Source organism: Acanthochromis polyacanthus, chromosome 6 (assembly GCF_021347895.1).
Source record: "Acanthochromis polyacanthus isolate Apoly-LR-REF ecotype Palm Island chromosome 6, KAUST_Apoly_ChrSc, whole genome shotgun sequence".
NCBI lineage: Eukaryota > Metazoa > Chordata > Actinopteri > Pomacentridae > Acanthochromis > Acanthochromis polyacanthus.
Window position 1 is genome coordinate 8667948 of NC_067118.1, and position 16068 is coordinate 8684015.

The 16068-nt window shown below is 37.4% G+C and overlaps 1 protein-coding gene across 3 annotated transcripts in view; it reads right to left on the bottom strand.

Annotated features, from left to right (window-relative positions):
* Positions 1 to 16068, bottom strand: part of atp2b3b (ATPase plasma membrane Ca2+ transporting 3b) — a 79479-nt gene that overhangs the window by 36321 nt on the left and 27090 nt on the right. For all 3 annotated transcript variants that reach the window (XM_051950224.1, XM_022218161.2, XM_022218162.2), the window contains exons 5-11: positions 14517 to 14642; positions 12489 to 12614; positions 8348 to 8389; positions 6357 to 6521; positions 5939 to 6010; positions 5111 to 5253; positions 1320 to 1452 (exon numbers count right to left, since the gene is read on the bottom strand). In XM_051950224.1, the coding sequence (XP_051806184.1) occupies positions 1320 to 1452; positions 5111 to 5253; positions 5939 to 6010; positions 6357 to 6521; positions 8348 to 8389; positions 12489 to 12614; positions 14517 to 14642 (807 nt within the window). The remainder of the gene's footprint in view (positions 1 to 1319; positions 1453 to 5110; positions 5254 to 5938; positions 6011 to 6356; positions 6522 to 8347; positions 8390 to 12488; positions 12615 to 14516; positions 14643 to 16068) is intronic.

Here is a 16068-nt window from a genome sequence, read left to right on the forward strand (position 1 = left end):
TGATCTATGTGCCTAATATTGCAAATTCAAACAATGACACAGTAAGAAATAACAGTGACATTTCAGATTTTCATCTTTATTAGTTCCTGAGATGCTGTTATTCAAACTTAGCCTCGAATTTCAATGTGCAAACAAAATGTGCTATCTCAGAAGATCTAAAATTTCACAGATACCATTTAAAATATTCATGGTGTATGATAAAAAAACATTTCATGCAAATCAGAGATGGTTGAGCAGAAGCCCTTGGTAATTTGAGATGAAATGACAAGCAATAACTAATAACATCTACAACAACTAACACTATTTATAAAGATAAAACCAGCATATAAAACTGTGCATCATCTGCAAAACAACGGTTGCCAACATTGTAATGCTACTGACTGACAGCATGTACAAAAGAAGAATGGTTCGTTAAGCATCTGAGATAGATGAGTCCCTCCTTACCTGTAACTATAGTGCTGCAATTTTTTGAGTGGTGAAATTTTAGCAGAATTTTACTTCTATCCATTGTTTAGGTGTCACAGCATCCATTTTGGGACTGGTGGTGGAAAGAAATCAAAGGCTCTGGAAGTCCCCCAGTAAACTGAATTGGGCTTGCCTAAATCAGTTCTTTTGACAAAGAACACTTGACTTGATATTGACTTGAGGTTTATAGGAAAACTGCTAAGACTCTTAAGATGCTAAAAAATAAATCGAACACCTTGCTGGGTAGATGTTAAATTTATTCTCTGATGCAATACAGAGAAAGATAAAATCTGTCTAGTGTCTCTCTCAAAGAGAGAAACAAAATGACAGCTGAGGCACAGTAAGACAGTGAACCCAAAAGTATTTTCAGTTGGTTTGATATACACAGTTAAACTCTTTGTGAGTTTTAGATATCAATTAAGTCCAACTTTCCACAGACAAAACTCTTATTAGAAATGAGAAGCATCCCTCCAGAAGGGGCTTTCTTCACCACAACAGAACCTCTAAGGCCGCATTCTTTACTAAGAAGCCTCCTCAGACTAACTCCATGAGTCATAATGGCCTCTATTTCTGGCCATAGTCATGTAACAGACACACATGTGATTAGCTGAGAAAGTGTTAGCTGTAACCTAAGAACACATAAGCAATTTGTTTCTCTGAAAATGAGAAAAAAAACATCTACAAAACTAACTATAAATAGATCATTAGCATATAAAAAAGGTTAATCTGAGAGATAAGTGAGCTTGATGCACCTCACGACTCTTCCAATGCAGTGAGAATCCCTTCATGTTTTCATTATAGTCAATCGCAAGCAGCAAAGTGTTGGCGAAAGAGATTTTTCACGTTTCACTCACCTATGTAAGTCTGCACTACCGTCATGCGGTTGGTGGTGAGGGTGCCAGTCTTGTCGGAGCAGATGGCCGTGGCATTGCCCATGGTCTCGCAAGCATCCAGATGCCGCACAAGGTTGTTGTCTTTCATCATTTTCTACATATGAGATAGTGATGGAGAGCAGAGGGATGGTGGGGGGTGTGATAAATGATGGATTGCAGAAGAGTGGAAGGTCAGAGAAAATGTATTGTGAAGAGGTAAGGAGAGAGGGAGAATAAATTCAGGGACAGGTATGACGCTTATTTTCATTTAAACCTAGCATGAGGTACATTTACATATAAAAGGATGTCTGTTACATTGAAGCCAAATGAGTCACAATGGTTATTAGTCCTATCAGTGTCAGGTAAGTCTCTCCGTACTTCACAGTGTGTCGGATTTTTAAATCAAAGCCTGTGACGGCATTCACATGCTGGCATGTATTTTACGTCAACAAGCAGTGACTGGTTTGCCAGAGCTGAACAGCAACTGGCAGTTTGATGAGGCCAGAAAGACCGAGGAAGCATCCAAGAAAATTTTCTGATGTTCCAAAGAGAAAATTAAACTTGTTGTTCCAAGTAAGGATTACAGGCTAAAAAACAAATTTCTACACTGCACGTTTAACGCTCTGAACTCCAAACCATGTCGGCAGGTTTGAAAAGGCACGTTACTGCCAAATTCCACCATTTATGAGAGCCAGAAACTGAAAAAACAAAGATTTGTCCAACAGTCCTTGAACTACTCATCTGTGATGTGCCGTTCCAACCAAAAACTTAACCAAATCTAAGCCCAAAATCGTGATATTTCATCAAAATTGCTTGATTCTATGTGTCTTGCTGAAAGATTTGCCAAAAATAAATAGTTTTTAATAACCACACTGTAAAAAACAGAAATTCCACACTTAGCTGCAACCAACAGTAATGTGACAACCCAGATAGCAAACTATGGGTGAATCAATGTTGAACCTATGTTGAGACCTAACGTAGAAATTATACAGAAAGCGCAAGGTTGATACAATGTTGAGTCAACGTTTGCTTACATAGATTACATAGATTACATGTTTGCAAACATAGATTCAACATTAATTAAACATTGACCTGTCAAACATTTTAATTAAACCAAAATACAATGTTGATTCAACGGCATCTTTTAAACACAAATTTCAATGTTGACAAAATGTTGTTGAATCAACGTTGATCCAACCATCAATCTTCAACCGTAATCACAATTCAACCTTCTTAACCCTAATTCAACATTGATTTAACATCTTTTGCTATTTGGGTAAAGTGTGATTTATGGTTGAAAAGCAAACGTTGACTCAACATTTTATCAACTTTGTGCTTTCTGTATAATTTCTACGTTAGGTCTCAACATAGATTCAACATTGATTCACCCATAGTTTGCTATCTGGGAATGGAGTAGTAACACCATCAACAGTATGTAAAGCCATCACTGGTTACACCCGTTAGTGCTTGGAAAAAATGTTTGGACATGTTGATTTCAGGTTTTTTCAATTCAAAACAATTAGTAAAAAAGGCATAACATTTGTTTATTTTTCTAGTTTTTATGATTTATGGCAATATAACTGCATCACACTGCACAAAAAACATGTTTGAGTTTCTTCTAATTCAAGCCAAAGTTGTGTGGTTCCCACATCAGTGCAGGACTTCATATTGGAAAGAAAAATTAGTCCAGAGTGAGCACAAATGTAACAGGAACAAAAAAAAACATCCAGAAACTCATTGGGGCTCAGACAGTTATGATATTTTTGCAGGAAACTTTGCAGTGTTCATAACTTCCCCAAAGATCAACCGGATAACGTGTTGCAGCAGCCAAATGGTATACAGTACATATATGAAGAAAAATCTATTTTGATACATAACACAAAGATATAATGTAACGTTTTTAATTAACTGCTATTTTCATTGAATATTTTTAGGGTTTGAAAATGAGTTTGGACACCAAAATCTTTGTTGAAACTAGATGCACACTCTGATTAGGAACCTGAATCACATTAATTTGTAAAGTAAAAATCAGCCATTTCCAGCTACAATAGCCTTTTACCACATTAACAATGTCTGGACTGTATTTCTGGTTAATGTAATATTATTTTTATTGAGAAAATAGCTTTTCTTTCAAAAACAAGGACATTTCTAAGTGATCCCAAACATTTGAACGGTAGTGTATTTAGTTTCAATGTTTAATTGTGCCTATGATCGATAAGTGGAGTTCCACAGGGCTCAGTCCTAAATCCTCTACTGTTTTCATTCACTCATTTTATCCAAAAATAATATCAACTCTTCTAATTATGCTGACAACACCCAGATTTACTTTGCTTTGTCACCAAGCAACCAAACTCCCCTCAACTAACTCTACAAGGACGCTGAACAAATAAATGATTGAATGTGACATTTTTAAAGCTACATGTCAACACAGCTCAAATTATCTCTGAGAACTTGGACTCAAACTTACAAACTTTGATTCTACTACCTTACACAGCAAGAATCAGAGGATTTCAGTAGTTAATCCATGCTTTTCATTTCTAGTAGGTTTTATTGCTATAATGGTTTTTATCTCAAGTTTCCCACCAAAAAATTCCACTGCTTGTGGAGTTATGGTTAAGATAAAGAAAAGTGAACACTTCACAGCAGTTCTCAAGTCTTAGTCTGACTTCCACTGCATCAAAGACAGGAGTTGAAAGAAATCTCATGCTGCTCCCAGTGGACCAAACTTCCAGAAGATGTTAGGTTTGCTTTCACTTTGACAACCAGGTTAAAACTTTTATGTTCAACGCTGCCTCAGACTGAACATTAAGTACTTATCATGAACCATCTTGCCCTTCTGTCCATATTTATATCATGTTCTTATTTTTAGATTCCATGTTAATGTTCTTCATGTTTTAATTCTCCAAAGCACTTTCTGTGAGTTTTTTCCTGCTTTCACTTTTTTCCGCACTGTGCGCTCCTTTCTTTTTTAACCACCATTTCTTTGATTATTCCTTTCACAAAAATTGACAAAAATCTGGAACCAACATGTAGATTTTGCACAAAACACACTCGAAAATAAGGTAACTGTAAACTATACATATTTAACCATTTACATTTTCAATTTTTTCAATCAAAATCAAGCGCATTATGTTTAATTTAATAAGTAGAGACACATGATGAAATTGCAGGTCTTAAAACACATGGAAAAAAGCCTGTATTTATGTACATTTTATTTGAATCTAGCAAATGCATTGTATGAAATTTAACATCAGGTGTCTCATAATAATGGTAGTCAAAATAAAACAAAAAATAACTTCAAGTTCTAAACTTACATTTAGTTTTATGGCTAACAAATGTTGTAGGCTATTCGCATTATATATTACTACAAATTACATTACCTCCTTGTCTCAGATTTTTGGTCAATTTCTAGTGTCTTTTTGCAAGATTAGGAGTCAAATAAATGTGAAGGTTCAAAGAAAAGTTCAACTTCATGTAAAATACTCTCATTTGATTTCTTGTTTCTACACAATTAATACTCAGCTTCTGCAAAGAGACTCAAAATGTTAAACTATTCCTTTTGTGTTTTATAAACCTGAAAAAACATGCAAGAACCGTATTGACGGAGGGTTTTAAAGAGCTAGCTACTGTCTGCACATCCATGTGATTATTTTGTTGTTAAAAGTCAATATATGCAGCTTCTATGGTGGTTTTTGCACACAGTGCGATACTAGTTGAAGAGCCGACAGCTCCTACATGTCTTATTGTTTATTAAAGAGATCTGGTGGGTTTACCTTGACAGAATAAGCCAGAGAGATGGTGACAGCGAGCGGTAAACCCTCGGGGACGGCCACCACCAGCACAGTGACTCCAATGATGAAGAACTTGACGAAGTACTGGATGTAAACCGGAGTGCACTCTGTCATCCATGTGCGACCTACAACACAAACCAGAAGCTCAGAAGCTCTAAAATTTCAACAGATATCATTTAAAATATTTATAGTTTGTGATAAAGAAAAAAACTTTCAAGCAAATCAGAGATGGTTGAGCAGAAGGCCCCTGATGATTTGAGATGAAATGACAAGCAATAACTAATAACATCTACTGTACAACAACTGACACTATTTATAAAGATAAAACCAGCATATAAAACTGTGCATCATCTGTGAAACAACGGTTGCCAACACTGTAATGCTACTGATTGAGAGCATGTTAAAAAAAACATAGAAGGATGGTTCTTTGAGGTTTTGTTAAGCGTCTGAGATAGACGAGTCCCTCCTTACCTGTAACAATGATGCTGCACTTTTTTGAGTGGTGAAATTTTAGAATTAAAATTAGAACTTTTTTTGAATTGGGAATTGTGGTGGGAAAAAAAATGAAAGCCTCAGGAAGTCCCTCAGTAAACTGAACTAGTCTGGCCTAAGTCAGTTCTTTTCACAAAGAACACACTTGAAGTAGCAGGTTTGTGGGAAAACTGCTATGGCTCTTAACATGCTACAAAATAAATCATGTTTTAAAGCCAAACAAACGTACTGCTTGAAAGTCATCATCAGCAGAGTGGTAAATATTTAATGTAAGACAGGAATGAGTAAAACAGAGACGTGACGAGAAGCTGTACAAACCTTCAACGACAAATGTGTTGATGACAAAGTACAGCACCAGAATGATGACGGTGATGGCCGACATCACCAAACCTGTGAGAAAACAGAGACAATTCATCAGAGTCTTTCAGTAAAACCCATTCTGAATTGTATTACAACACATAAAAAACCACATCATCACTCATTCCACTGCTTTACCTGCACAATCTCATTCCGTCACAGTTTATAGTACTCGAGAACAACACCTTCATCTGTTTTTGAGTGCTAAAAAATGGACTCTTCACACCTGATGTGCCAAGCTTCACACGACATCCCATAATTTATTCCTCGTATTCAAGAGGAGCTCAGATTCAGAAAGATGTGCGTCACTGCAACAATTAATTCTGAGTGTAGGAGCTTCCTGCTAACAGAGCAGGAAACGGGGGAGACTGTTGTGTACCTGCTTTGCCGATCTGAACGGCCAGTTTGGTGAGCTTGCCCTGCAGGACGCTCTTCTCTTTCTTCGGAACATTGGTCTTCTTCTTCTCTCGGTCCTCCACTTCGCCTCCCTCTGCACTCTTCAGGGGTTGCATCTCCATGGCAACACCCCCATCCGTTTTCTTGGCTGAAAAACACAGAAACAAATTTTAAAAAACAACAACAAAAAAAAATATTTACACCCTCCCTGGCGCTGCACCTGAGCCCCATTGTTCTAACAGTTTATTCTGGATCAGAACAATCTAGATTTTGAAATCCCATGTTTTACTGCCCAGGATCAGGTAATCTATTTTATGTTTGTGTTGGGTTTTCCAGCAAACTTGATAAAGATTAAAAAATCCAGATCATTTGGGTCACTTTAGGTGTTTTTCTATTCTATTCTGAATTTCTTTTAAACACACAGCAGGTAAATAAAACAAACATATATAATATTCATTCAGCATTCATGAAGACATATCTTAAATCAAGAAGAAAGAAGAGTTTTTATTGCTGATCATGTCAATATAGTTAATATACAGTAATAAATGACCCCTACAATTATTTGTATTAAATATACCTTCATTTTTCCAAGTGCCCACGGGTGATAGCAGCACTAGAATAAAACCATGGCTCTACATACTATAAATATTTTACTACTTACATTTTACATGTCTTTCCATACCATCTCCTATCTGCTCTGTGTAAACACTGCTTGGAGTTCAGCCCAAAAGTCCCTGAATTTATGTCATGCGATTGTCAGTCGCAGTTTAAGATAATAATAGCTTAATGTTTGCATCAATAAGCGTAAATTTTTTTGGTATTTTACAGAATCTGTTCATAGCGAATAATTCTTTTTATATATTTTTTTAAAATGACATATGTTTAATAAAGGGATTTTGTTTAAATATCATGATTTAAAGCCTAAATTTGGTTAATTTTACCAATGGAACAGCATGTCAGAGATGACTAGTTTAAAGACCATCAGAATATGAAGAATCCAACCATTTTTTTCTGTTTACAGTTTTTGGATCTGATAATTAGTGTAATTTTGGTGTGTTTTTTAAATGATAGGCTACATTTTAAATCTGCTCGATGTTTTTGGGGTACGGAGGGTTAATAGGAAGGATAACGTTTAATTTATCTACTTTATCACTGTAACAGTGACACAAATAAAGTGCAATATTTATACAAATGTACATAACTAATGATGCAAATGTTTTACTTGAACAATTTTAAAGTTCTGCTACATTTCGTTTTTCGCATCTCAGGCATCTCAGTTCTACTAAAAAGTTTAATTCAGATCGACTGGACTACGCCATGCAATATGATATTTCTTTTGAACAACCCACTTTTTAAGATTTGCCCAAATTTTTGCCTCAATTGCGGTAATTTTGGCTCTCTTTTTTGTATCTCTCTGTGGTCATTTTTTGTGGTTGTGTTGCATTAGTCAGTGCTGCTTTCAGATCAAGGTTGTATTTTTCGTCTCTTTGTGGTTCAGCTCTTTTGTCTCTGTGGTAACTTTTTGTCTCTTAGATATTTTGTGTTTTTGTGGTTGTTTTATGTCTATGTGGACATTTTGTGTCTTTTTAAGGACATTTTGCATCTGTTTACAGCCATTTTGTGTGTCTTTGTGGTTGTTTTGCCTCCATTTGAGGTTGTCTTGTGTCCCTTAATGATGTTTTTGCAACCCTCTGTGGTCTTCCTTTGTGGTTGTGTTGAATCAGTTGGTGCTGATTGAGGTTGCTTTTTTAATTTTTTAGTGATTAATCGCTGTCTTCATTTTCTGATTCTGTTTATAGTCCTTTTGTGTCTCTTAGTGATCATTTTATGTTCATTTCTAGTCATTTTTGGTCTCTTTGTGCTCATTTTGTGTCTCTCTGTGGTCGCCTTCTCTCAATTTGTGTCTGACGAGATTCCTGAAACCCTGTAGATGGAGAAAGCACATCGTACAAACCAAACCAAGAAATGTTTTACCTTTGTTCTGATTGTTCTCCACTGCTCCATCGGGTTGTTTTCCTGAGAGAAAGGTAGCATGAGTTAGATTAGAGGTAGAATTCACGAATTTATGAAAAGAAGTCCTATAAAAGTTAATATTTTCAATTTGGGAAGAGCCACACACTTCCAGAAACAGGAAAATCACACAAAAACGATACTAAAGGGAAGAGTTATAAAGGTGCACACATGTTTATACACTGGATCAGGAGACTGAGAGACATTTTTCAATGCATAAGTCTAATCAGAGGTCACTTTCACTGCACTGTGGGGTCCATTAATGGGCGAGGAAAAGAAGTAAGGGGTCGGCAACATTATGCTCACATACCATTGGTGACTGTGCTGTAACTGGCATCTGCAGGGATGAGTAACTGAGTACTGTCCTCTGTTTGGGAGGGAATGTGTGAAGGGAGGAAGGTTTTGGAGGGGGCACATGAGGAGATTTGGCAAAAAAAGAGGGAGGAAAACAAAAGAAGAATAATTGCACGCACGGCTTCTTGTAACAGAATATTGTTTTTTTATGTTGCTGAGATGAAGGAAAAAAAGCCTCCAAATGAGAAGACAGATAAAAGAGAAAGCAAACCAACATTGCACGAGGAAAAACTAACAAGTTATGGCATTTTGTAGAAGTCTCATGAATAATGTATCAGCTCCAGTAAATGACTGTCTGAACGATCCAACCCGCGGAGGCTCTGAGTGCAAAACACAAGGACGACAAGCGGCATTTCTTTCCCAAAACGAGCTAATCTGTTCCCAGAATGGTGTTTTTGTTGTCCTTTTTTGACAACAATCCCACTTGCGTTCCCATGCAGAAGAAGTGAGATGAAAGCTCGGGTAATGACGTTAACCTTAAGTGCTTCGGAAAGTGTGAGCAGCTCCTTGTTGTCTGCAGCTCTGCTCTGACTGCAGCGCGCCTCCGAAACAAATTTAAAGCGCAGACTAATGCTTGGTGCGTCGACCAACCGACACTCTTCCCTGAATCTCTCCGGCCTGCCTCGCTCTCCCCTCTGCTCTTTCAATAATTGATTCAATCTGCAGCCTCCATCTCTCTCTCTCAGATTAAGGGAAGGGAAAAGGGGTGGAGAGAGCGGCGAGGAAAGAGGACACAAACAGTGGCGTAAACAAGAGCCCAGGTGACGGAATTAGAGGGGAAAGAGGGCCATGAGAACATGAGGGAATAGAGCAGGACGGAGAGGATGTGGGCTGAATTATCTATAAGGTTAAACTGGTGTGTTTCCTGCTGAAGCTCTTATCAGAAATCAGTTTGACTGCACACACACGGACACACACACACACACACGCTGCAGTGTGTGAGCAGAGACGGATTATGAAACAAGGGGCCCCTGGGCACAGACATGTAACAGCCACCACCACCACCCTGCCCCGCACGAAAATTTAAAAAAAGACCCCCAGAGTGATGCCAAACAACGGCAGCGCCATCGCTCAGAGTTCCCAGATTGTGCTTTATGTTTTTGTGTGTCTTGGTGTGGTTGTTTTGTCTCGATTTCTGGTCGTTTCGTCTCTCTTTTTGCATCTCTCTGTGGTCTTTCTTTGCAGTTGTGTTGCATCAGTTGGTGCTGTTTTGAGATCGAGTTTGTTCTTCATCTCTTTGTGGTGCATCTCTGTGGTCATTTTGTGTCTTTTTGTGGACATTTTGCGTTTATTTGTAGTCTTTTTGTTTTTCTTTGTGGCCGTTTTTTGTCTGTGGACATTTTGTTTCAATTGTCATTATTATTTGTCTCTTTGTGGCCTTCTTCTGTCTATTTGTTGTCATTTGTGTATCTTGTGGTTGTTTTTTGACTCTTTGCGGACATCTTACATTCTTTTACAGTCATTTTGTGTCTTTGTGATCGTTTTGTCTCAATTTGTGCTCATTTTGACTCTTTTTGCAATTCTCTGTGGTGATTCTTTGCGGTTGTGTTGCATCAGTTGGTGCTTTTGTGCGACCATTGTTATTTTTCATCTATTTGTGGTGCATCTCTGTAGTCATTTCATCTCTTTGTGGTATTTTTATATTTCTTTGTAGACATTTTGTGTCTTTTTGTGGTTGTTGTATGTCTCTGGGTGGACATTTTGTGTCTTTTGGTGGTCATTTTGAGTCTCTCTGTTAACTTTATGGCCCTTTTTGCATCCCTCTGGAGACATTTTGCATACGATTATGGTTCATCATTTTGTGTCTCTTTGTGGTCTTTGTGTCTATTTGGAGTCTTTTTGTGTTTATTTGTGGTCATTTTTGTCTCTGTTGACATTTGGTGTCTTTTGTGTTCTTCTCATCTTTTTATATTCATGTTGCATCTTTCTGTGATCATTTTGTTTCCATTTTTAGTCATTTTTTGGTCTCTTTTTAGCCTTTTTCTGTCTATTTGTTGTCATTTTGCGTCTCTTGTGGTGATTTTCTGTCTCTTTGTACACATTTTGAATCCTTTATAGTCATTTTGTGTTTCTATATCAACATTTTGTGTCTGTGATCATTTTGTCCCAATTTATGACCATTTTGCCTCTCTTTTTGCAACTCTGTGGACCTTCTTTGCAGTTGCGTTGCATCAGTTAGTGCTGTTTTGAGATCGAGGTTGTTTTTCCATCTGTCTGTGTTCATCTCTGCGGTCATTTTCTGTCTCTTTGCTGTTGTTTTGTCTCAATTTGTGGTCATCGTGTCTCTCTTAATGGTAATTTTGCGGTTGTGTTCATCAGTTGGTGCTGTTATGAGACCGAGGTTGTTCTTCATCTCTTTGTCGTGCATCTCTGTAGTCACTCTGTGCCTCTCTATGGACACTTTGTGTATATTTGTATTCTTTTAGTGTTTCTTTGTTGTCGTCTCTTGCCTCTGTGGGTATTTTGTGTCTTTTTATGATTGTTTTGTGTCTCTTTGTGGTCATTCTGTTTCCATTTGTAGGTATTTTTTGGTCCCTTTGTGGCCCTTTTCTGTTTATTTGTTGTCATTTTGTGTCTATTGTGGTCATTTTTTGCCTCTTTGCAGACATTTTGCATCCTTTTATAGTCATTATGTGTTTCTTTGTAGTCATTTAGTGTCTCTGTGATCATTTTGCCTCTCTTTCTGCAACTCTGTGTGCATTCTCTGCGGTTGTGTTGCATCAGTTGGTGCTGTTCTGAGACTGATTTTGTTTTTCATCTTTTTGTGTTGCATATCACTGTGGTCATTTTATGTGTTGTTGTGTCTTTCTGCTTGTTTTGTGTCTCTTTGTGGTCATTTTGTGTCTCACTGTGGTCATTTTGCCTCTCTGTGTGTCTATCTATAGCCATTTTGTTTCTCTATGTCGTCGTATTGTGTCAAGGTTGTCTTGTGTGTCTGTTGTTATTTTGTGTCATTCTGTGTCTTGATGGGTTTTGTTGTGTATGTTTGTGGTCACTTTGTCTCTATTTGTGGTAGCTTTGTGTCTTTATGCCTTTGTTTTGTGTCTCTTTGTAGAAATTTTGTGTTAACATAAATTTTGTGTCACTTTATGGTCACAAAGTGGTGTTTATAGTCATTTTAAGTCTCTTAGTTTCTTGTCTTTGTGGTTGCGGTTGTGACTGTGGTTGTGTCATCACTCTGTGGAGATTTTGTGTCTGTAGAAATTATGTGTCTTCTTGTGATCTTTTTGTGTGCTTTTATAGTTGTTTTGTGTTTTTGTGGAATTGTGTCTGTGGTCATTTCATGTTTCTTTGTGAACTTTTTGTGTCCGTTGCTGTTTTGTGCCTTATGTTTCCTTGTGGTCGTTATGTATCTCTCTGTGGTACTTTTTGATCATTTGTGTCTCTGTGATCAGTTTATAATTCTTGATGACATTTTTGTGTCTCCTTGTGGTACTATTGTTTCTCTTTACCCAGAGGGCCCGTTCAGTAATCCATCCAGGTGTGTACATACTTACCAACTGAGTTCAGGGCAGTTTGAAGGATTCATACATGGGAAAGGTAAAAATATATGAGAGAGAGTTTTCTTAAGCATCTGCTAATGTCCTCTACTGGTTTGCATAAATCAAGAGCAAACCTTTATACATAGGTATCACTGAGTATCAGCTTAGTTTATTTTCCTTTGCAAGCAGATCCAACAACTGAGAAGATGAAATGAATCTTTCTCTCATTGCAGTTTGTAGAAATTCAGTGTTTCCACCGGCTCTCTTACCTTTCTTCTCTTTGCCGTCTTCCTCCACCTCTCCGGCTCCCAGCAGGGTGAAGATGATGCCTGTCTGTGAGTTGACACCTACAGCTGTCACCAGCATCCGACCAGATCCCTCCATCACATGGGTACCTGAGCATCCAAACACAGTAAACCAGATTAGCAGATGTAAAGTGGCTCGCTTAAATGGTCAAAAAAATGGTTGATCCTGCAAATATTTGTAATGGTCTTTCAAACACGACACACAATAGATGGTCTGAGCTGCCCTCGCCAGTTGGTTGTAGATTTGGATTGTGAAACTTAGAGACTTGAGTTAGACTGGAGTCACAAAAATGAGGACTTGCTACTCCACTTGGACTTGTTTTGCTCTGAGAATTGACTTATTTGAGACCTGAAGGCAAAAAGCTGAGGAGACTTGACTTGGTGACCCATAAATATTGAAAAATGCAATATTGTGAGTAGTTTTTTCCTTCTGGAGTTCTGCCAAACGTTCATTAATAATAAATAACATAGCGTCTTGGTCGTCCGATGCACACTTTAAATTGCAGCTGCTGGAACCAGAATAACATGGAGAAAGCTCTGGATTCAGTCTTGGATCTGACCACCTCACCGATTTAGGTTAGCATATTCAGTCCCAGAAATTATTCACATTCAACTCCAGAGAAAAATGCAAAGATTCCAAATGCTCCACTTTGTCCACCAGGCACTTTCTAACTTCTGCAACTTACCAGAACCTTTTCACAGAGAACTGGTGGCTGTGATGGACGTGGAGACACTGACCAAAACAATCTCATCTCTGTAGTCACTTTATGTCTCTCTGTGGCTGTTTTCAGTCATTTTGTGTCTCTTTGTGGTATTTTTTTTGTCTTAGTGGTCATTTTGTCACACTATTGTGGGTTTTTGTGTCTCTTAGTGGTCATTTTGTGTCCATTTGTAGTAATTTTATGTCTTTGTGGTAATATTGTGTCTGTTTATAGTCATGCCGTGTCTCTTTGTGGTCTTTTTGCCTTACTTTGTGGGTGTTTTGAGTCTCTTTGTAATCATTTTGTGTCTCTTTGTGGTCATATTGTGTCTATTTATCGTCATTTTGTGTCTCTCTGTGGTCGTATTTTGTCTCTTTGCAAGCAAAGTATATTATGTACCCAGTATAAAATACAGAAATGTGGATAATGTATACTATCGTTCAAAAGTTTGGGGTCACCTGGACAAATTCATGTTTTCCACTTCACACTTTTATTCATGTGCTAACATAAATGGACAAAGGTTTTTTTTAATCATCAATTAGCCTTTCCACACCATTAGCTAACACAATGTAGCATTAGAACACAGGAGTGATGGTTGCTGGAAATGTTCCTCTGTACCCCATGTAGATATTCCAATAAAAATCAGCCGTTTCCAGCTAGAATAGTCATTTACCACATTAACAATGTCGAGACTGTATTTCTGATTGATTCAATGTTTTCTTCATTGGAAAGAAATGTTTTCTTTCAAAAATAAGGACCACAAACTTTTGAACAGTAGTGTATTTTGTCTCAAAGGGTAATTGTGCCTGTGAGCAATATGTGGAGTTCCACAGGGCTCAATACTAAATCCTCTACTGTTTTCATTCAGTTGTGTTATCCAGAAATAATAAAACCAACTCTTCTAACTATGCTGACAACACCCAGATTTACTTCACTTTGTATGGTAGTGTATTTACCAAGTTAACACTGATTTGAACCAACACCTCTCTGTTCCAACAAGAAGGGAACATTTTCAACTTCACAAAAGTAGTACTGTACTTATTACACTGCAAATGTAAGGTATTTAATTGCATTCTCAGGTTTTTCTGCTTAGACAATCTCTACACAACAGTCTATTGGTCTATATATGATGACATTTTAGCCAAAATGTTATTGTACACGGGTGCAGAGAATACTACGCAGATTGTAAAGCCCCCTGAGGTCTATACAAATAAAGTTGATTTTGACCTGACTACACATGAATGCCAGGGTGGGGGAGAACAAAAAAATTTTTTAAATTGTGAAAACAAACCTGAGAGCAGCATGGGGTCCTTCTCCACAGATTTGCGTACATGGTCAGACTCTCCTGTGAGGGAGCTCTCATCTATCTTCAGATCGTTGCCTTGGATCAGGATCCCATCAGCTGGCAACAGATCACCTGAACACAGATGTGCACGGATCAGGGTTAACACCTGTTTATACCACTACATATCACAGAATCAAGGTATGGAAGGAAAGCTCATCGTGGTGGGAAACAGGCTAAGAAGATTGATGTTGCTCTCATGTATGTGTGTGTGCTATACTATTGGCAAGCTATTAGCTTAGCTTAGCATGAAGCAATGGGAACCAGAAAACATCTTGCAACGGCATTATGACTTTCTAGTCCATTAGTATTTGGGAGTTGTTGCTAAAATAGGGGTCAGACCTCACCTGTCTTTGAACTTTACCATTATTTAAACAGGTGAAGAGGAAGTTTAACATATCCAAGCTTTCTTTGTGTCCATCTGCTTATGAACACCTAAAACTCAAAATATCCATTTCTCAAACTAACAACAAATCTTTCTTTATATACCAATTCAGACATTTATATGCTTCTAGACTTTCTGTAGAGACATTTTAAAGTGATTAATCTTTCAAGAACATGGTTTCTACAGATTCTTAACCAGTAGGAGTCACAGAAAGCAATATTTCTTTCCTGTGATATTCCTCTAGCAGCTCCGATAACTTCTTTAGAGTTGACTTTATCCAAACTCCTCCAAACTCAGTCTCTTTTTGGTCCAGAAAATTTCTCTGCTGTAATTGTGAAAGTACATTGACGATGTTATCTGCTTCGAACTCTGAGTGCATTTAAATAAAAACAGGCATTTTCACGTGTCATATGACTTCTTTTCTGCACAAAATGGACCAATCCTGTGCCGCCTGCTTCATTTAAAGGTTTATGTTAATTTCGAGCTACAAGGAATACAAACATTTAAGACGATACAAACCGCTGCAACTGCAGATGATGCAATACAAGAAGGTCTGTCAGTAAACTATTAACTGCATGGTAGTATATTTATTTGATATCAGTGTGGCTGATTTTGCATACTAGAGCTGTTAAACTTCATACATTTAAACATGATACTACAGAAGTGCATTTAAGTCTCTGTCCAATAATGAAGTATATCGCTTCAGTTTTAAGCATAAAGACAAAAAAAGCCACTTTGTCTACAGATTAAGAAAAAAACTATTAATATATTGTTCATTAGGAACACTGAGAGGTGTTGGTAGACTGATATTGTTTAGAGACAGTCAGTCTAGACTGAATATGCAATAAAGGTAATTTAATTCTTCTCAGTCAAAAAAAGGGCCTTTCAGATATACACAACTGTCATTTCATATTTCCGTGTTGTCACTCATTCCGGAACAAATAACAAATCTGTGTATCGGGTTTCTTATTACAGATATATTCACAATGTCTGCAGCTGAATTATGACTAGTTTCAACTTTAATTCCCCTCTGTTCAACTAATGTATCATTTTTCCTTATAGATATATCAAATTAAGTTTGAACAAGTCTAAATCTCCCAAGTGAAAATGTAATCA